We start from the raw sequence: 21,342 nt of genomic DNA on the forward strand, positions 1-21,342 counted from the left end.
TGGATCCATATTTTCTTTTTCCCTATTTAAAAAAGGCTGAACTTTGAAGGATTTGATCACATGAAACTGCCACTGCACTAAAGCGGAGGCCAACAAAATCTGCAGTGCAAGTGTAAGCAGTTTCAGCATGTTTGAAACAGGGGTTTTAGCTAAAAAGAGATACCATCATATATGCCCCTTTGTACAAAACCCTTCAATTATGAAGAATATGTAGTGCATTCATGTGATGTATTCTCTGTAATCTGAGCATTGATTTGGTAGGTGAATGGGATTAAAAATTATTAATGACTTTTCTTAATATCCTATAATTATACTGCTTATTTTAAACTGGCCTGTCACTGACCTCTCCACAAACCGCTGGTAAGGTATTAACTCAGCAAACAAATTGGTTGATTTACTTTACCCACTTTATTGGGATTAATAGGAAGGTGATGAAATAGGACTCTGGGTGCCATGTGAGGTAATGGAACCTCAGAGACCAGACCACTGACTGACTAAAGAAATGAATGAATGATTAATAAGTTGAGTGCATGATTGATCAGTTGATGTTGTTTCAGAGCCTTCATTGGAATCTTACAATCAGTTGTTACGGGCAGAGTATATTCAGCACTGGGAAAAAAAGAAAATGCAGCGATCACAAAATGTTGGTGAGTTAAGTGGGATAGGGAAGTCCGAGTGCTGAAGGTTAGCTGTGTTATGCCTTTTCTCAAATAAACGTCCCTCTAATGTGAACACGTCCCTTCAAATTATTTTTCCCTGGGGTGGGAGAATGACAATATCATGAAGACGAGCATTTTTTAATCATTGATTTTTAATCACTATCATCATCATTATTAAGTTATTTATTCAATGCCTCTTCAATCTACTTTTTTTGGTCAATATTGCATATCAATTGTTGGCACTGCGTTGTCTCTAAAGGTGCATTCAATTAAATAAGCCATATTTGGGAAGAAGAAGACATAGAATAATTACTAAAAATCCTCTTTAAGAGGTTTTTAGAGTTACCAATGGCTATTGAATATCATGTGCAAGCAAACGTTGGCGGATACGTCGCGCACATTTACCGAAGATTAGAGGTCTAGAGGCTATACCATTAAATTTTATTCTTGTGAGTGTCACTGTCTCTATCCAGTCCCCATACAATGGTTTTATCTACATGCTGTGGTTAATTTTTGTTTGTTCTGGAATTTAACTACAAACCATGAATTGTATTTTCCTTTGTTCCACATTATGGTAATGTTAAGGAAAAGAAAAATTGAAACAGCGGGAAAAATTGGACCAAAAACCGTTGATTTGTTAGGGAGAGCTGCTGAGCATCGATGAGGAATGGAATGGTTTATTTATAGTAACAAGAGAAGATAAACGTGGGGCAGTCCAAGATAGCTTGACTCATTTTAGATAAAAACCACGGGATACACGGGTAGCACTACTGTGAGTCATTTGTGGCCAACTGGCTCATGAAAGCCGGCGGTGTCGAACAACATCGCCAACCAAATAAATAAATAAATAAATTGAATCACTTATTCACATACTTTGTCTCTTTAAGACTGGCGGAGGAAGATAAAAAAATTAGTAAGTCCAATGATACTAAACAAAGTTATCACACATCTGGAATCATTACCCGAGCTACCGCCTCTGAAAGACCCAGAAGATGGTAAATTTTCTTTGTTATAAATATTAGCCTTTCGTGTATCTATTTGAACGGTATTGTGCCGACCTGATCATAGAATTTTCTTTGAACACTTTGTACCCGATACTATTTCCTACGGCTCCAAGGGTAATGTGAACAAAAAACCGGATTGGGAAATCCTCTGTTACGCTTGCTTGAAGATGGCGAATAGTTATAGTGATGTACAGACTGGTAACTAACAAATAACGAAGAGCTTTAGGAATAACAGTTTTACTGTGCTACTGACAAAAGCTCGCTGCACATTAAGAACTGCATCAAAAAACAAACGACTAAGGCCGCAAACGCAATCTATATTTTTCGGGAATTCAAGTTGTTTTCCTGTAATAGGGCGTGTGGTCAATCTTGCCTGTTTGGCATACACATTCTAATTTGCACTACTATCGATCCTTTTTTAAAAATGTCAAATATTGTACACTCTACACCAAAAGCTATGCTGCTTACCTTTCGTGTAGAAAAAAAGTGTTTTATCGTGAGTTAAATACTACAAACACTGTATTTCGCTTTATGTTGCCTCAAATTGCCAAATTGTGTTAGGCCGCTTATAACAAACAATGAAATAACAGTAATTGCCATTCTTACTGATTTTTGTTCCCTTTCCGTTGTCTCCACAGCATTCTTTTTTCGCTCAGCAATAAGCGCGGTAAGTCTTGTACTTGAAGACATTCTAAAAAATAAAACCCAATTCTATTACATCTTTGAAATGGGGTGGTTAAGCTTTATTCCTGTCAATATAATAATTATACTTATTCCATTCCAATTAGACAGCCTTAAACAGCTTTCATTTGATGCAGATAGTCAGTCACAAACTTTGCAAGGAAAATTCCGTGAGCGCCCTTATTCCCAAAAGCAGAGATACAGTAAAATGGAACACAGCATAGTTTTGTTTTAAAGGTGATAAATGCCGACGATCAACCTGGAACGAAAGCCAAACTCTGCTGTTTTGGAATATGCTGACTCCCGTTTACTCTGTAGAGTTTGAATATGCTCAGATTTGAGGGGAGAGGTGACAAAAGTTCACTGTGTCAGTTGACCGCCAACTCTTATCCGCTGTCGTTGGGTTTGGATATTTGTCGTTAGGGGCATTGTGGGTTATTTTTTTACAAATGGAGCTTGACATAGGAAAGGAATCCATTAGGAGAGGAATAAAAATGTAGCACACACCGCCAGACAGTTTTGGAGTCCATCATTTAACTCTCATATGACCCCTTTGTCCAGGCGCGGTTTCGTTGCTAAGTTATCGAGGAAATCCCCGTATGAGGAACGTATGCGTTCACCCAAGCGGGGCCGGAAAAAGCTGTACGGCCCTGAAAGGAACACAGAAGGTCCCACGCAATACGATATTGAAACAATTTTGTCATGCTTAAGTGATCTAAACTATGACTTGAAACCACACATGGATAACAAACAGCATTAAAGTGAATTGCACTCCAGAAATTCATAGCATGTCTTGATATTCACACCCTCTGAATCAACTTTAAACAGTTTTTAATTGGTCATGATGATAAAAGAATATTGACTGTGTTCTAGGTCGGACTGAACGAGAAAAGATGTCGCTCTGTGTGAGCTTGGTCTATACACCTTAGCCTCGAGTCGGATAGCTCCCCTCCTCCATTTCCACTTGGTAGACTGTTAGTTGCTTGGATTATTCTAGCTGAATTCTGTCATTCTTTTTTAGGCACTTCTTTGCAAGGACGCCAAACTGGCCATACGAATTTACAATTTAGTTCAGAAACAAAACAACACGTCTTATCTTGGTGCAAAACATGGTCCTTTCTAGTGAGTATGTCATCGTATAAAAAAAAAAAAACTTTCCATGCTTGTTCCATCTACAGTGGAAGCCGGTTAATACAAACACCAATGGGGCACGAAACAGTCTTCATTCTCCAACAGGGCGCACTGAATCAGTGTCCGTAAACCGAGGTTAACTTTGCATGAGAGTGTCTCACTTCGGTCACAGAAAAGTGTCCTTATTAAGCGGCTAAAGTACGAGAAAATACATGAGATTTTCGTCGGGAAAAACACAACCGTCCGTAAAGCCGCCCTCCATTCTATTTCGTCAAGATAAGTTTCCGTAGATTCTGTCTTAGTGCTTCTCTTAGCTTAAGAGGAAGATATATATACAGATAAGAAAAAAGCTGACCACTCAGTGCGATCTTGGGCAAACCAGTTGATCATCACTTGATGAACACGATCAGGCGGTAAAAACGTTTCTATCCTCATCAAAGTGACTTCGTTAAGCCTTTCTTTTTTTTTTTTTTTTTTTTTGTTTGTTTGTTTGTTTGTTTCCAACAAAAACGTAATGCTGTACACTATGCTTTTGGTTCTTTTGTTAGAATGTTTATTTTGAAAACTCTTTTTTGCAGCTCAGCATTTCTTCTGGCTCTCACATCAGCTGAGGCTGATTTTTCTACCATTTACAGCTACTATCGAGAATTTGTACCTCATGTAAGTTAATTTAATGTAATTTATCTCTAATTACGCGCGGTGTGATTGGTCAATTTAGCGGGCCCGCGTATTTCACTATATGGCCCGCTAAATTTGAAAGTTTCCTTTCCCGCCCGCCCAATTAACCTCAGAGATATAATATCTTACTAACCTTGTTTACTCGGTCAACACTGTAGGCTACGGATCCTCGTTTTTCCCGTTGATTTATGGCCCACGTGCTTTACACTTGAGCCATAAATCAAGGGGGAAAAACTCGGTCCGTAACTTACAGTACGGACCTCAAACTCGGTTAGTAGGAGGTATTTAATTTTTTTGTACAGCCGAACCTCCACTTACGACCACCTCTCGTAGGCGTCCGCGACCACTTTTCGAGATAACAGTTTGCAATTTTCTTTTGGTTTTAACCTCCCGTAAGCGACCACTTGTCACATACGTCGTCATATCTATCACCTGTCGGGAGTTGGACAATTTGCCTTTGCGACATTATCACATGTATATTCTTGGGTAGTACAGGAGACATGAATGTCGCAATCGGAGGTACCAGGTTTCCCGAAATAGACCTGTCCCATTCGCCGTATTAGGTAATTTATCACAGGCAAACCATCAACTTGGATACTGAAATTCTTTGGCAGTATAATTTTGGAAAGTTTACTACTAAATCTCTGGAGTCACCTAATGCTAATGAGTTCAAAATTTAGACCCCTTGTGGTCTGACCTCTCGTAAGCGACCACCTAGGCTTGACATTTTGGGTGGTCGCTTACGGGAGGTTTGACTGTATTTTAGTTTCTACTTTATTTGCTTAGCCTAAACATGACATCGCAGAAAACACATAGTGACAGGATCACCACAAAAGCTAACGGCAATTATTAAGTGATCAAAATACACAGAATACGTTCAATTAAAACTGAGCAGCAAACAATAATGGCGAGTTAAGCTGCGAGCGATGTAGATATCTTAAAATCCCCTTCGGCTTGCAATGTGACAACGCCATCAAATATGCAGGTTATGACTGAGAAAAAATGGAAATGACTGATCAGCAAAGATGTCTTGATGTAAACAAATTCTGACAACGAGTACCATAAGAACATGTAACAGTGAGGTGAACAGGACTGAAAGGGTTCATGGGGGAAAGCGGCTCCCGAGAGCTGTGTTTCTATTGTTTCTTCCTTGTGTCTGTTCTGTTTGTGAATTTTTACCTGGCATATTTCCCCTTAAAGTTTGCTTCGGATTTCCTTGAAATTTCTTTAAAACAAATCTTGCTTCTGCTATTGAATTATTTGAGTTGAAATGTTTGAAAGATTCTATACGTACGTTAACTAACTTTTCTGTAGGTTTAATTTCAGACAAAGTTTGCGGAATAGCCTTGTAACCAAGTTCCTTGTTTCTTAGAAATTTAGGCCAAAGGAACACATTTACACTTCTCTGTTCAACTTAGCAAGCAGGACTAACAATGTAGGAGTGGTCAAAGGATTATATGAAGGTAACTGACCTTCCTCTTATTACAAGTCATTCCATTCACTTTATTTTTGGACGCTCTAGTTATAAAAGCCTCTTATTTTTATTGAAATATGAGATAGGTGACCATGTCAAGAAAAAATAGCCAAGAGGTGTCTTCGCGATGAACTGCTATTTTCTCAGACTTTTAGTCAAAACATCTGTATGGCAGTCAACAATGAGACTCGAAGTTCTATTTTAATCTTGAACATTGTAGGGTTCGCTAGCCTCGCTGTGCATAAGCCGAGAACACTTTATCACAGTTAGTAGACAGCCCTGTATTTAGTGCTATTTTTCAGTCAGGTAGCGTGTTCTTTGTAAACTGAAAATATTTATCGGTTTCTTCTTTATCTAAGTCCGGCGTATTTCATGTTGCTGGCATAGCTTTATTTTATTGGTAAATCGATTGTCTTGTGATAACCTTATTAAATATTTCTGAACAGACATGCGCAAACACCGGGTCCAGTTGACAACGACCGTAGCGACCGCTATGTTCAGAGCACTGGGGGCAACAACTGATCCTAAGGTTAGTTGTGCACTGTCACTATAGCCTTGAAGCAGGGCGGAAACTGAGTACGAAAAAATAAAGACCTTTAAAAAACCCGGGGCTGTGACGGACTCTAGCGTTCACTGAACCCAAACGTGTCGCTAATGTGTGTTTTATATCGCGAGCAGGGTTTTCTTCCGGTCAAGGTCTGGGTCAAGCTACAGTACCCACACCCAGCTGTGTTCTGTTGCCGCGTTTCTGTGTTCCCTCGTTTGTCAAATTTCACATCTTCACTTTATCTTCAGCTTCAGTACCACAACCACAAGTTGCTCATTGAACCAATCCTACGCATAAAAAGCGTTCCTGTAGTCTGTAGCTCCTTAGAATTAATAATTGAATGTTTCACTTAGGAAGCCTGGGGTGCTTTCAGCTAAAAGTTTTGGGTGGAAGTTCCTGAAACTTTCCGCGTCAAGTGGCAAGGCTTTTTCCATCCGTGTGGAGAACCTCCTCACACAGTTTTGTCCAGGAAACATCTGAGTCATATTAGAATAGTGGTTACTCCGTCGTTGAATCAGTTGCTGTATAAACTGTATTTTCATATTTCAGCATTTCCAGGCAAACCTTGACATAATGCTTGATGTTTTACGTTGGATGAAGAAGTATCAACTGGAGTACGTGTTTTTGTTATTCTTGTACCGTCAGTAAAAATTGATAGTATTAGAACTGTCTGGCCGGGTTTATCAAAGTGTATAAACCGTTACCCACAGTATATAGATTACCTCAGTATAAAGGAATTTAACGCGACTTAAATTTGCGCCAAGTGAAATGAAAGGAGTTCAAAATAAAACAATTCGTGCGGTGGAGAAGGAAAATTTTTCAAATGAAGGAAATTCGAGTGCGGTTTTGTCATATTTTGTGGAAGAAAGCAACGTTGATTGTGTCAAACTTGTGGTGAATTTAAAAACAAAACAACAACAAAAAAAAAAGATTTACTCGAAGATCAGAGTATACTGAAAGCAAAAAACCGCCTTTGCAAGATAAGATTCAGGATAAACAATAACACCCTGCTTATTAAGGTCGCAGAAATAAACGCTTCAAGAATGAACGCGAAAGTTCGTGTATATTTTATGGAGGGCCCAAAGATAATTATACAACAGGGTGGTCAGCTTAAATTCTTCAAATAAATTACAAACCGACTAATTTTCCACTGTGTGTTGTAGGATTACTCATGTTATCATCACACAGCTCATTCGGATGTACTGTAGAAATGATCAGCTGGAGGACGCCTGGTGAGTCTTGAAGTTGTTTCGCCCAAATCGTTTCACTCTGCGCCGTTCGATTTGGGAAAGTAACTACAACATCTTGCAAAACAACCATCAAATAAGGGGTTAATTTACGGGGCTGAAACGAAACTTGATGCTTTTACTCCGTGAATTCAGTCAGTCATCTTCCTTGACCTGCTAGAAACTGACTTACAGTTGCTGTGTTATAGGTAAATCTGATGACCACGCTAAATAAAGGATTGATTTGATTAGTTGGTCAGTCGATCGATCGATCTATGGCATACATAGGTGTAAGTTGAGTGCAGGTACAATAGTTCACACGAACACTGAGGACGTAATTTCCTTCAAACCCAACATTGTCAAACCAGTACCTTATCCAGATTACAACGGCAAAAATAGTAAAAAAAATTCATGATCTTGAAGACTTCAAATATGAAATCCAATTTGACCTTTCAGGAAAGCATTGGAAATGTTCGAGAGTAACAGGATCGCCATTCCAACGTAAGTGAAATTGTCATTTACTCTACTAATAAAATGAAGGACCACGGGTTACTCACGCGGCCACTAGTATTACTTTTCATCCGGGTGGAATGCTGTTGAAAAAAGCACTTGCTCCCCGTGCCTTTTCTTATCTTTGTTGTGGACAGACAAGCTACTTTAATCCAAATGATTAGGCAAATTACTCAATGGTAAGTTTTTCTTTTCAGATACACCGCCCTAAACGACATTTTAGTGAAGGCTAGTGAAGAGATGGACGAAACCAAAGTTGTGGTGAGTGTTAAACTTAGTCCAATTGTCTCCCAGACCAGTGGAGAATACTGGTAGCTTGTCGCACTAGACGATTCCATTCACATGCACACTCAAAAGCTAAGGGCCCATACCCACTAGACAAAGGTTCTTTACTTTACAAAGAGCAAACACTACTGCGTTCTATAAGTGCGGACGCAGTTTTCAGTCCCTGCAAAAAATTGCTCCTCCCCAGAGCATGACAAGTTTTCGCGAAACGCCTTCAAAATTTTTCTTGGGGAGTTTCAGACACATTTTCTATGAAGACGAGCGACTCATTGATTGACGTGTGTGTTGGTGATCATTTGTTGTTTTCAAGTGGTGCTCATTCGCGAAAACAAAAATCTGGTACAGACCGAGTTTTCATGACACTTGATAGAGGAAAACCAATTTAATTAGCTTAATTTGTGTATGGACCCTAAGCAAGAATCTGCTCCCTGTATCTATGTTTTGAATTGTCATATTGTAATACTTCATTACGAGACGTACCTGAGAGTTTGGACCCCTTAACATTACACGTAACCATATGGAACAATTCGATGTTTATTTGCTTTTCCCTGCCAGCTATATTTTAATCTCGGAGAAATTCAGTAAATCAACGTAAATCGTCGGCATTGATTTGAATTGCATTTTGTTGACAGACAGTGTTTGAGATGATGGCCAAGTATGGATACAACCTGAACAGGAAAAGACGACTTGTTATCTATAGTAAATGTAACCTTCCTACCGCCAAAAGGTAAATATTGGTACAGTAAAAACCCGCATATAAGAACCTATAGGCTGAAATTTGGCATTTAAACAATCATTCCAATTTTGATGGTCAAATTCTCTGGATTTTAATTGTGTGAGAAACTTCTGACAAAAACTTATTGTGTATATGTTTTCTTTGATTTACATTTGTTTGGATTTTCACTAGATTTCACTAGTGCTAAACCATTTTGAATTAGTAGTACAATATTTCTGCCAATGGTTACACTACGACAACCTCTGAAAAATAAGAACCTATTAAGAACCTAATCAGCCTGAATTGTGAAAAACTACCCTAAAATATAAGAACCTGTTCATCCTGACCTCGAAAATTCGAAAATTATATGCGGGTTTTTACTTTAACGCGCTCAGCGGTTCCAACCATTTGTCGAATGATCTCATATCTGCCCAATCACAAGAATCCTATATAACGCAATGAACCAATCAGAACAGGAACAGCAGCAGCCAGCGTTAAGTGCGGGAAAACGTGCAACCGGCGCAAGTTTGGCTAGAACTGTTGTGTTTTAAAACATGCTGCAATAAGCTTATTTACCTGCTTGGTGATAACTACTGTTAGTTGATAAATTTTGGGGCACATGCGTGGTCGTTTTTAAAGGAACATGGAAAACTAGCCCTATTAATCGCTTTATAATCTCACTTTAACCTTAATTTACAGTTAAATAAGTTTTAAAGCGGAGATGGCTTGTCTTTTTACAACTTCATAAAGACGTTATTTACGCTTCCAGTAGATTTTTTTGAAAAGTTAACTGCGTAAAGAGTGAAAGTAACTTGATATATTTGAGAACTAGGTTCTTTACAACTTACGATTTCGGATAAAGTAAAGAATTAATTTAATTCCTCAAAAAGGAATGAGTTGAACCTGAACTGGATTGAAACTGTTTTTGTTAATTGTTTGTTTTGTTTGTTATTAGGGGGCAAATAGACATACTGTTTAGTGATATGTCAACACTCGGTAAGTTGTGCACTGAGACAGGCCAAATGGCAAATGAATACACCTTTGTTTAACTAGAAAGACACTGAAGCATCTTCTACGTTTTTATCTAACGAGTGAAAATAAAAAAAAGAAAAATGCCTTTAAATAATCTTTTAAACTCTGAACAACGCCGAATTTCGTCTACTCTTCACCGCTCTTTTCTTAGTGAGCTAGCCTGTTCCAGCTCTCGGTGTACCACGGAAGACGCGAAAGAGAGGAACGTTTCTTCGTTCGTCTCGCCCGCTCTTCCGCGTCTCTCGAGAGACTACTAGTGAGCTTGCACGTTACGCCCTGTTCACACAAGGTGCCCGTGCGTGGGCCCTGTGTCCGGGCACTGAAAACGGCCCTGTTCAAACTTCTTGGCGCCCAAGGAACAATCGTGGTTTCGTTCGTCAATTTAGCGCCCGTCATTTTGTTTATCGTATGGTAGGGAGACATGAGGAAAAGGCGTGGGAACTGACAAAATCTTGTTCAGTCTAATGCCCAGGAACGGTACTCGAGTATTGCCTTTGGAGGTGGTACCCGTGCCCGGGCACGGTGCCCAGATTTTTGCTCGAGCACTGATAAAAAGCTATGTTCAGACTAGTGCCTGTACCCGAGAACCGAACACGGGCACCTAGTCTGAGCGGGGCCTTAGTTATGTTAATTACAGCGGAGTTATGGGATCCTCTGATGACATGCAAGGCTGCCTCATTTTGTCTAGTGCATTTGACAACTCGGAGATATTTCTTGAGTCTGTTAACTACGTTTGTTGAAATTTTAAGGCCTTGAACGATAAATCTCTGGTTTGCATTAGCAACGTTGTTACTCGCTGTATTCCAAACTAGGTCTATTTTTCTCATGTTCGACATAAAAGGACTTGAAATTCCGTTACTGTCTGTTTTGATGGATCCGGAGGAGTAAGATTTAAGTCCAAACCCAAAAATGTTTTTGTAAATTACTTTTTATTCTTGAGATGAAAACTCACTAAAAGAACCATTTTGAGTTTGGACTTAAAATTAAAGATATTTTATACTTCAGTAAATTAGCTATGTCAAGCACTTATAACCTCGCCAGCTATGTACTATATAGATAAAACTGTAATTTTCTCACTGTTAAGCTAACACGTAGACCAGCAAATGTTGCGAATGCTGTTGAACGAATGCTACGCTTGCTGAGTTGTGTTGAAATACACTGCTGAACATAATCAGTGCCATTGAACGGAGTAGAGCCAGCGTCTCGTTGTACGACTACACAAGAACATTATTTTCAGAAAAGCAATTTGTCATTTGTCAACGGCATCTCGTAACGTTTTGTTTTTCAAAATGTGGTGCTTGTTGAACCTTTCTTATGCTTTAGTGGTTCATTTTGTTGTCTTTTATTCTTATGCCAGACGAACGACGAAGACAGTATTTTCCCGTCAAGCAAGAGGAGAAAACTGAAGGGGTTGATCTGGTACATTTATCTTTCTCCGAGTAATCCCTCGCGTGCCTTTCTTGTTTGTTTATTTGTTTTTCCCCGTTTTATAGCATTATTCAACTTCGTTGTTGAACACCGAATACTGCTGTTTTACCAGCCTCCAATGCAGGCGCTCTTGTGGCAGAGTTTCAAACTCTGACGAAGGCTACTGAAGGTTGCCGAAAATTTAGTTTTTTAAAAAGTCTTTTCATGAGATCAATTTTTACTGTTTTAGATCAGGTTCAAACTAGTCTTAATTGAAACATTCGAAAGAGTGTTTCATCCGATTTCCAAACATGGAAGTGAAGCCGTTTTTCAACCCATTTCTTGGTGTTTAGAACTGGAATGAAACGATCTTCCTTCTGTTAGAAACCGTTCTTTTTTATCTCAAATTACAATGAGCAACATTTGATCTTTTCAGATCGACTAGTGACGGCCCATGGAACAAGATGCTGAAAAAATATAAGTAAAGTACAGGGGAAGGAAACGTGAACAAACAGTGCCGCACTGTTTTAGAGCACGGAGAGATTTCCTGAAGACAGGGGATTTGTGACCGACAATTCGCTTCGGAGCAATTTTCCAAGAAACACTTGGCAATGAAGAAATTACAAGAGATAAATTTCTACACGTGACTTGTAAAATTATTCTTCACAGTGGTTGGCCCGGCAGATGTCTGCTCAACTGTTAACGGAGGAGTCCCAACGGCATACGATCGTAAAGAGCCGCCCTTAGTATTTTGTGATTGATTGGTTTGCCAGAATCTGCTGAACTGGTCTCTGTAGCGGCAAACGGCCAACGTAGAAGCCTTCAGCTACCCAAAACACTATTTTGGAGACCACCTCTGTCTCCTGCCACGGGTGCTCCTCGCGAACTGGCCTCCTGCATTACGCTTGCTTAAGCAAGTCAGAAGAAGGCCTCAACCACTTCCCCGGTGCGATCACGGAAATTAGCTTTTTAAACTGCCAAGGTGTCGTGACTTACATATTTAACCAGCCGCGTGCAAGATAAAGGGACACGTACCAGAAAATTAGAAAGTTTCGTTCTGTTCCAAGTGATTTCTTGTGTCCATCATTTACATTTCAATGTTTGTTACACCGTCCCTTGTTTTTCCTGTTATGACCATTAAGAGCGGTTTTCAATTGAGTGTTGTGAAACCAAAACCAAAGTAATTTCTCTGGCCTATCGCAACAGATGTAATCAGCACAATCAGCCAATTAGAACTCGAAGCAAATACATGTAACCTGCGTCAAGCGCGGGAAAAAGCGTGCGGCCAAGCACGATTTGTTTTAGTTTGGCTTCCTATTGGTTGAGAAAATGGCGCAAACTTTGCCAATCAATCACAGAGTCTAGTAAAGCAAAACCAAAGCAAACGCGAAATTACTTTCGACACAATTGAAAACCGCTCTATTAGCACTATTGTTGTAGTGCATTTGCGAGGAAAGAGGCGTTTACAGAAGCTGTTTTGTCGAACTTTTGCATCCCGCAAGCTATACAAAGAACATTGCCTATATTTAACCCACCTTGTCAAAGAAAACGAATCAAAAGCAAATTTAAAACAACGAATGCGTTCATTTTCTGAGACATGATGCCTTGCAGTGTGACTTCAGTTTGGCAGATTTTCACAATTCATTCAGTTATAAAAGGACATCAGTTATTATTTGGGATGGGACGACAACAAGTGCATTTCAATGGGATTATGGACTTTGAATGGATGAAATTTACAGAGTTGAAGCTAAATTTTCGTCTTGTTTGGTGGTGAACAGATCATGCCTCAGGATATGGTCTAAAAGTTTCACGTCTATAAGACGTTGAAAGTGTGGAGTGGCTATCGTGTTGCCTTGTTACTAGGCCCCTATACTTTGCCGAGAACAAGGGTTTCGCTTTGGATGTGAGATCTGAAGATTAATGGTTGATACCTAGCACTGTTTCCTTTTCCTTCCACGGTGTATGAATGGGTACCCCCCCCCCCCCCCCTCCTTAGGAAGGTCTGATACCCGGGTTTATAGACGATATACTGTTAGGGGTGACGATGGACTAGTAATCATGTTTACAGTACAAGTTGCTTCATGCTCGAAGGTTAACCTTGACCACTATATAGTATTCATACTTTTCATGGAACAAATTGCTTTGCTCCCTTGCGCAGATCACTTGATTGTCTGTGTTCAACTAGTACAGGAGAGCTTTTAAAATAAAACTTTATTCAGGATTCAAGAAAACCTAACTAAAAGTTGTTACCTTCCACTTGACATACGAGGGTTGAGCTCGCAGTACGAGCGGCAGTCGAACCTGGTTTTCTTCCACGGTATCCTAAAGGGCGATTTAAGGGCGATTTAGACGGTACGATTTTCTCTTACGACTGTCGCATGCGATTTCTAGAGCGCGCGCTGCTTGCGTCATGTAAAAATCGTACACAACTCTCGCCACTCAACATTGCCTTTACCTACGGTTGTCGTAGGATTTTAAAACATGTTTTAAAATCCTACGACATTTTTCGTGTTGTGTGCGTCTGTCATAAGGATGTTGTAGGTTGATTTACACGACGCGATTCGTGTTGTAGGCACGGCGTAAGCGTGTCGCATGCGACAAATCGTAGGCAAAATCGTACCGTCTAAATCGCCCTTAATCCAATGCCTCTAGCAAAAAAATAATACTTCATTGTATGAAAATAATTCTCCTCGCCAAGCTAAACATTTTCCTTCGCGTTCAATGCAGACTTCGTGTAAATACTCTTTCGGCACAAACAGTCATAGAGCGCAGACGTCAATAACGTATGAAAACTTAGTTTTAAGCCTATGATAATTGCAACTGGTTAATATAAATTTCAGACTGGATAACAATGGCAGGTGAAAAGAAGTCAATGATTCCAACACGTTAGAATGATTTTAAAATGGTAGTTGTGCCAGGCAGTAAAAAGTCTAACTAGGTGATTAGATCGTAGTCTGTTTCCTTACCCACGTGTACAAATAAATATCTGCAAACATAACAAATACTGGCTGTAATCGACAAGTATCTCAACCCATGGTGGTACACCAATCCTTGTCATATTACTGGCCAACGGATATCACGCAGGCTGTGTGGGCTGCCTGTGGCTCGTGTTCCAGTCACGACAATACACACTATGGTTGTTTTTTTCCACCTTTTTATTATTTTTTATTCATAAATTAAGAAATTTTGCTACTAACTAGACAAATTTTCCTCACAGTAGTAATACCATAAGAAAATAGTTTTAAAAATGCTCTGACATCATGAGTACTACAAGCGAGGACCATCCCGTGAAGGGATGCGATCCCTTCCCGTGTCCCGATATATCATCGTACTGTTCCCATATGAAGCCCGATCTCTGGTACTCACTGAACATATTATTGATCAGATTGTTTCGTAAGTCTGTATATATCTCTTTAGCTGTGCTCTGGTAAGGTCCTGTGGTACTGGCATAGTAATTCAAAGCTCTAACCGCTAAGTAGTTGATGTTGATCCAAATTGCTCCTCGCCAATAAGGTGCATCGTGTTCAGTGTTGTATTTCTTATAGATAGGATCATTCTTGGATAAAGATCTTAACCCGAATTCACTCCACAGCCGCTCTGGATCTTTCAAATCCTTCAAGACTTTTTCGAGCTTGGGTGACGTTGGGTCCAAGGTTTGCAACAGAAACGGAAAGAGGCTGACGTATCCGACTGCGTTGATATACTTGAGAGAAGGGCCTTGCTTGGATGTTACAATACGAACCGTTTTCTTTGGACTGCCTGGTTGCGAGGGTTGAATAGCACGCTGAACAAGCTTCACAAATTTAGTATGATTTCCATAATCACTGTATGACTCCGCTTTGGGGGACCAGTGATACTTGTCGAGCAGTTTGTTGTCAGAGAGAAAGTCACTGGTGGATCGGTAAAGCACAGCATCTGATTTCTCGCCAACAGCTTCAGCAATATCCGCCATTAATCCAGCAGCAAATGCCATCCAGCATCGCAGATCCACGTGTCTTTCATCATCTGAAGGGTGTGACGCGCGCGGGTAATCATCCAGACCGGAAGTGAGTGTCTTGGGGTTCAACTCTTTGTCAGTCTTAGCATCTCGTCCATGCCACCTGTAGGTTGACGGCAGCTTTCCCAACTGTGTGGTGTTAAACCAGTTGAACCAAGCCTTCAATCGAGGAAAAATCTTTCGTAGATATGTTTCATCCAAGACACCTTTATCCACCATCGACTTGATAGCAAGAATCAAAGTTGGCGGATTTGCGTTTTCGTTGTGTTGCACAACAAAATCCGACGGCACCTTCGTTCGAGCTTCATCACCGAGGATCTGTTCCCTGGGAATCCAGCCTTCAATGTTAATCAAATCCAGCCAATGGCCGATGATGTCTTTACTGATGTTCTCATCCCACTGGCTGATAAGCAGTTGATGGAAACCTTCATCCCACAGAAATCCACGAGGAAAGAACGGTCGAGAAGGAACTGCGCTGTACAAAGGGCTATTCCAGTAATCTGTTGGTTCCCTAAAATATCGAGATATCACTCTCGAACTTCCATAGAAATAGCCAATCCCTCCAACCATGTTGCTAAGGGCTGCCTGGGCAAACTGTACTTCCTCTCTACTAAAGCCTTTGGCCATCAAAGAGAACTTCTCTTCAAACTTCCTGTCAAACTGAGAGCTGTACTGGTCTCTATGACTTGCAAACGATGGCCCCAGTAACCTGTCCGCTCGAGTTAGAAAACTTCCAGATTCAAATGCAACGTCTACTTCGAATGGAAGCTGAAGCGTCCATTGTTGAACAAAGAAGTTCAATGGCAGTTCGCGTCCTTCCTGGTCACGACTGGTCACATGACCAGCTAACCCCAGAACCTGCGTTTTTCCAGCACCCTTGAGTTTAATCATTCGCAAATTCTGCATCACAACATCCTTAACTGAGTGCACGTTTGGCGTATGAGTAGCCAGGAAGGAGGAGTAGATTACTTTGGGTGGCCGAGCAAAGTGCAATGTGAATGAACCGAGTTCAGCTGATCGGCCTCGCAGAGCTGTTAGCGTGTTTTTCTCGATAACAGGCTGCAGCTGAGCTTGCCCTTCATGAGTAGCGTAGAACAGTAATGACACCACTTGGGACGGGTTGCCCTACAAACAGGAGAGAAGATTAAAAGATGAGTAGGCGAAGGTTATAATTGTCTAAAATCTGGACACTCGTTAAGCGTGAGAAGTGTTCTGATATCCTGATCAACTCTTGACCTGTTCCAACAGCTCTTCATAGCTCAGTATGAAGACCATTGAATATTGAATTACTTTTGAAGACTCCACCTCCTCTTTGCAAACTGATTTTAAAAATGCATACCTTGAGTTTAGCTGGCACACTTCAATACAAGAAAATTCTAATTATGTGCAAGGCTAGCAGGACTTTAAATTGTCATTATCGCAAAAATATGCTTTGCTATTAACAGATTCAAAAACTTAACTTAAAAAAAATGTTAGAAATCATAAAAGTCACGAATTTACATTGCATTTTTTGTAAGGAGGGGGCTGTCCTCGTAATTCGCTTTTACAACTGAGGGAAACAACAAAGGGTAATTAAGAAGATGAAAGAATTACATGATTTATTTAAAGTGTTACAGTGGCTTTCAAGTGAATGTTGAAACTATAATTTTGCATTTGCTTGGCCATTTAGGAGTTAAATCCAAACCAAGCATGTATAGACCCTATACAAAAATGAATTACATTTAAAAATTATTTTGTCTGGATTCAAATTAGCCCTACTAGCCTTGCTCAAGGTAAAATATTCTTTGGATTTTTGAACTCAAGAATGAGGTCAGTCAGGCTAATTTCAATGCAAATAAAAGAATATTAAAATGCCAGCCATTTTTACATCGGGTCAATGACCATGTATTTTTCTACACTTGACACTAATTACATGAACTTGCCTCAAATTCTGATAACTTCATTGAGTTGTTTGTTTTGTGCACGTCATTAGTTAGAGCCAATAGTTTGGTTTTGCTTTTTTGACACTCAACAAAAAATTAATTATGCTCAATTAGATCTTGAGCATAAAGTACATGAATATAAAACCATACCAACCATTTCCCTTCCAGAAATCCTTGCAGTCCAGTCCCCTCCATGATTTCCACCTAATCTCTTCACAAAGTCTGTATTTAATACAAAATCTTTATCAACTATTTCTTGTGATCCATAGTTAGTGCCATCATGTTTAAGCCAGCCATACTTGTGGAGGCCATCAGACTGTTCACAGGTGTGACGAATGGTAAGCTGTCCGTCAGGTGAATACAGAGGGAACCACATCAGCCCTGTCATCACAGACTGAGGACTTCGTGTTCTGTGAGGATAACAGAAAAACAAGATCTTTGATTCAAGGACTACAGCAACTTAAAAGATAAACAGTCATACTGTCCTCACTTCAAACATTACATGTCTGTCAAACAGCTCATGTATGTTGTCACCTTCGGTTCACTTTGACAGATTGTGTAGTTCCAGCAAAACATTTTCTTCTCAGAAGATAAGGGATATTTTGCTATTACTCCTTACTCCTGTGGAAATTCCAATTTACCTTCTGTCTTTTGGTCTTTGAAACCCTCCCCCTCCATTCTGTGTAAGTAAGTAAGTAAGTTTGTTTAGGCAGGATGACCCAGTCAGCAATGAGCCTGGTATCAAGAGGAGCCCTGTATATTTACAAAATTGATAACAATTTAGTTTAAAAAAAAACTATTTAAAATTAATAAAGAATATCTAAGTTACAAAATATAAAATATTAATTCCACATATAAAGCTGCTGTACGTAGGGAGTATAGTTATTTCCATGAACTACACATTGCTTTGGTTTATTAGTTTCCCAAATATGTGACAAAATTCTGGGGAAAGAAGATGACTTGTTTCTCAAATGAACTGTCATAGACCATATGTTGAACATTACAGCAAATTATTCAAAGAAAGCAGGGAAAAACCTTAAATTACATGTATACATTTAAGGTTTTCTGATTTCTTAAGAAACCTAGCCCCATCTTTTCCCAAAAATCAAACAGCCCCTCAATTAATTAATTCAGAGGTCAAGAAAAGCTGGTGTATCCTTGGTAACAGTTTGCACCCAGAGGTATGCACAGTGCACAATCCACAGTTCAAGGAATGCATGGTTGAAGTGAGGTTGCAAATGAACTGATGGCAACCACTAAAGGAGAAATACTGAAAGGAGAAATACATTCGACAAAGAAAGAATGCATTCATAATACAGCCTGAGGTCAAGATTGTATTGGACAACATTGGTTGATTGAATGGATCTTGGGATGTGTATCTGGCAACCCCCGCAGATTTTGCAGGGGTGGATGACATCATCACCAACTTGGCAAAGGAGAGAGAACCTGAGATCAAGTGAACACACTCCCTAATCTTTGATTATTACTAGTTTTAAGGGATAACAGGCTGGGCAATTTTTCTGTACTTCCTAGCCCTCCTCAAACATAAAATGGGCATTCCGCAGATGTATTTAAATACTGACGTCCAATATCACCCTTCTTTGTAAAGGAGAACATATCCATATAGAAAAGCACTGTATAATGAACAATGGCTGCAAGTCTGTATTCATGGTCCATCATGTGTTATCCCATGTGGCACTTGTCTTTATTATAACTGAATTCCATCAAACTATTCTTCTTCTTCTTTTATCACCAACTTCAGCCAAATAAATCCACTGGGGAGTACAGTCAAACCCCAGACTCCAGCATAATTTGAACACCTTATTTTAAGGACAGCATTCTTGCTCCATGTTCATGAGCTTTCTCCAAAATAAATCCCTCAATATGAACACCTTGTTAACATGGACATGTTAAAAATATATTAAATTTAAACATCATTAAATTTGAAGCTCAGGCCCAATTCAGACTAAGTGCCCAAGTCCAAACACTAGTCTGAATGCAGCTTTTTGTCTGTGCCAAAGCAAAAATCTGGGTACCATGCCTGGGGACGGTCACTACCTCAACAGATAGTACTGTACTTGCCCTACAGCAAACAAATGGCGAACGCTAAAAGGATGAGCGAGATCACGATTTCCCCTTGGACACCAAGGAGTCTAAACAACGTTCTTTTCAGTGCCCGGGTACAGGGCCCTGGCACGGGCACCTAGTCTGAACAGGGCCTTAAATTTGATGCACTCACCTCATTCCAAAGTACAAATTTGAACGATAACTTCCCCAGAAGCGGCTCATATCACTCTCAGACTTGTTTATAACTAACGGTGCATTAAGTGGCGTGTAAAGACGTTTGGATAATTGGTAATTCCACAGTTTGTACACTCCAAATAAACACAAAGGGATAGCAAAAACAGCTGCTAGGAACAGAAATGGAGTGAAGGAAGATTCCTTTCCCCGTCGCCGCGTGAATTTTGAAGTATCAGTGTGATCTTTTGTAGAATCTACGGCATGTTTCCCTTTTCTCTGCCGAACCATTTTTGACAAAATCCAAAAACGAAGAAAGCGGAAAAATAGAAAAACGCTACGAAACTTTCTACAAAGAATCCGCCATATTGCCACCATATGACCGAGTGTTAAGTTCGGCTGGAAGGAACTGGGCACTAATCCGTCAACGTGCTGGTGAATTTCAATCTGCCCACCCCCCTCCCCCCCCCCCATTGGCCTTGCAAACACAGTTTATAACTGTTTTCTACTGTAATTGGCCCGTTATTTCCTCCCCCTAGTCAATTTTTTTTTAACTTTTTACCTTTGTAATTTGTTTTCGCATTGCAAAGCTAAATAAACATGTTTTACGTTACTAATGGGGGGACTACCTTTTAAAAGTTAGGGTTTCTTTAGCTTGTTTTACTCCTCCTAGACTCCTACCTAATGTCATCTTAATAGTCTACAAGTATTGCACAACTTATGTATCTTATACTAGAAATACGTGACTCGCAAAACCTCGCGAGGCTGGGGCTGGGTGGAAAGCCCTCTTTACCCGTATTGTAGCATCAAACGAGGAGATTAAAAGGCGCATAAGATTTTTTTTTTTCTGAGCATCGTGTTTTCGTAGTTCCACGGGCTAGTTTGCGGTTGAAAATCTATTTCTGTCGCGACGTAATGTACAACGGGCGTGCAGCGCTGTCGTGTTCGATGAATTTATTTCCCACGGAAAATTATTTACCGCGGCCACAAAGCGTGTAATTTCTTTAATGCACCATTTCACAAAAAAAGATTTCTAAAAGAAAGGGAAAAGATTCTGGAGAGATAGTTCTGTATCCAGTGAATATTGATGAACATTGCAGTTGAAATTTGATCATGCATGCTTATGTTTTTCGGTGTATGCAAATTTTGCTCCAGACAACGCCAGACAGTCTGACGTCATTGTGCGGACACCTTCAAAGATATAAACATATATCAACATACATACATACGTACGTACGTACGTACGTACGTACGTACATACATACATACATACATACATACATACATACATACATACATACACATAAATATATTTTTCGCTCGAATTCGCGCGGCTTAGCTCCGCTCTGGCCGGCTCGGCCCGACAAATTTATTAACCTCGCTTCGCGAGGAATCATGGGAAATAAAACAACAACAACAACAAGCGCAAGCTATTATAGGAGTGTAATAAACTAAAACAATTCAGGTCTGAAAGATGACTGCATGAAAATATGAAATTTCTCTTCGAGTGTTGAAAAATATTTCTCAAGGCGAGAAGAGAAATTTCGAATCTCCAAGCGGGCATGTAATGTTCTTTTCATTATATAAACACCAATGAAATACCAAATCATTGCAGAAGGCGCGATTTATTATGTAACCATAGCAACGGTGATCTTTTCACGTGTGAAGATATCATGTTTTCACACGAAAGTTTATCTGGTATTTCATTAGTTTTTATATAATAATACCCTGCACGTCATTGTGGTAATTTACAGTCAATCCGCTAATACATTTGTACAACCTCAACATCATAAGGACTTCATTTTTGGCCAAACAAACCCATCCTGATGCAGTCAT

The 21,342-nt window shown here is 39.8% G+C and overlaps 2 protein-coding genes across 3 annotated transcripts in view; one reads left to right on the forward strand and one right to left on the reverse strand.

Moving 5' to 3' along the window:
- The window catches only part of LOC146473074 (small ribosomal subunit protein mS39-like), a 31,810-nt gene extending 18,887 nt beyond the window's left edge, over window positions 1-12,923 (forward strand). The window contains exons 17-31 of one of the 2 annotated variants that reach the window (XM_085118791.1): window positions 558-647; window positions 1,547-1,654; window positions 2,302-2,330; window positions 3,366-3,466; window positions 4,054-4,135; window positions 5,526-5,616; window positions 6,074-6,156; window positions 6,724-6,788; window positions 7,338-7,406; window positions 7,857-7,901; window positions 8,108-8,171; window positions 8,828-8,922; window positions 9,866-9,906; window positions 11,300-11,361; window positions 11,786-12,923. In XM_085118791.1, the coding sequence (XP_084974917.1) occupies window positions 558-647; window positions 1,547-1,654; window positions 2,302-2,330; window positions 3,366-3,466; window positions 4,054-4,135; window positions 5,526-5,616; window positions 6,074-6,156; window positions 6,724-6,788; window positions 7,338-7,406; window positions 7,857-7,901; window positions 8,108-8,171; window positions 8,828-8,922; window positions 9,866-9,906; window positions 11,300-11,361; window positions 11,786-11,794 (1,034 nt within the window). In that variant the 3' untranslated portion in view covers window positions 11,795-12,923. The remainder of the gene's footprint in view (window positions 1-557; window positions 648-1,546; window positions 1,655-2,301; window positions 2,331-3,365; window positions 3,467-4,053; window positions 4,136-5,525; window positions 5,617-6,073; window positions 6,157-6,723; window positions 6,789-7,337; window positions 7,407-7,856; window positions 7,902-8,107; window positions 8,172-8,827; window positions 8,923-9,865; window positions 9,907-11,299; window positions 11,362-11,785) is intronic. The other variant, XM_085118792.1, reaches the window with a different exon arrangement.
- A 1,567-nt stretch (window positions 12,924-14,490) lies between these two features.
- Window positions 14,491-19,887, reverse strand: LOC146473075 (mannosyl-oligosaccharide glucosidase-like). Its single transcript, XM_085118941.1, has 3 exons — window positions 19,508-19,887; window positions 17,423-17,678; window positions 14,491-16,471 (listed from the first exon to the last, which is right to left on the reverse strand). The coding sequence occupies exons 1-3, from the start codon at window positions 19,882-19,884 to the stop codon at window positions 14,591-14,593; spliced, it is 2,514 nt and encodes an 837-aa protein (XP_084975067.1). The 5' UTR covers window positions 19,885-19,887; the 3' UTR covers window positions 14,491-14,590.
- Window positions 19,888-21,342: the final 1,455 nt, after the last annotated feature.

Source organism: Pavona decussata, unplaced genomic scaffold, assembly GCF_977016875.1.
Source record: "Pavona decussata unplaced genomic scaffold, jaPavDecu1.1 SCAFFOLD_95, whole genome shotgun sequence".
Taxonomy (NCBI): domain Eukaryota; kingdom Metazoa; phylum Cnidaria; class Anthozoa; order Scleractinia; family Agariciidae; genus Pavona; species Pavona decussata.

Excerpts from the sequence above, each read along its gene's own strand:
- LOC146473075 (XM_085118941.1), bottom strand. The coding sequence starts at position 19,884 with ATGGTGGCAATATGGCGGATTCTTTGTAGAAAGTTTCGTAGCGTTTTT. Across the intron at positions 17,679-19,507 it reads AATTTGTACTTTGGAATGAG|AACACGAAGTCCTCAGTCTG; the intron begins GTGAGTGCATCA and ends TTATCCTCACAG. Across the intron at positions 16,472-17,422 it reads GGATTTCTGGAAGGGAAATG|GGCAACCCGTCCCAAGTGGT; the intron begins GTTGGTATGGTT and ends TCCTGTTTGTAG.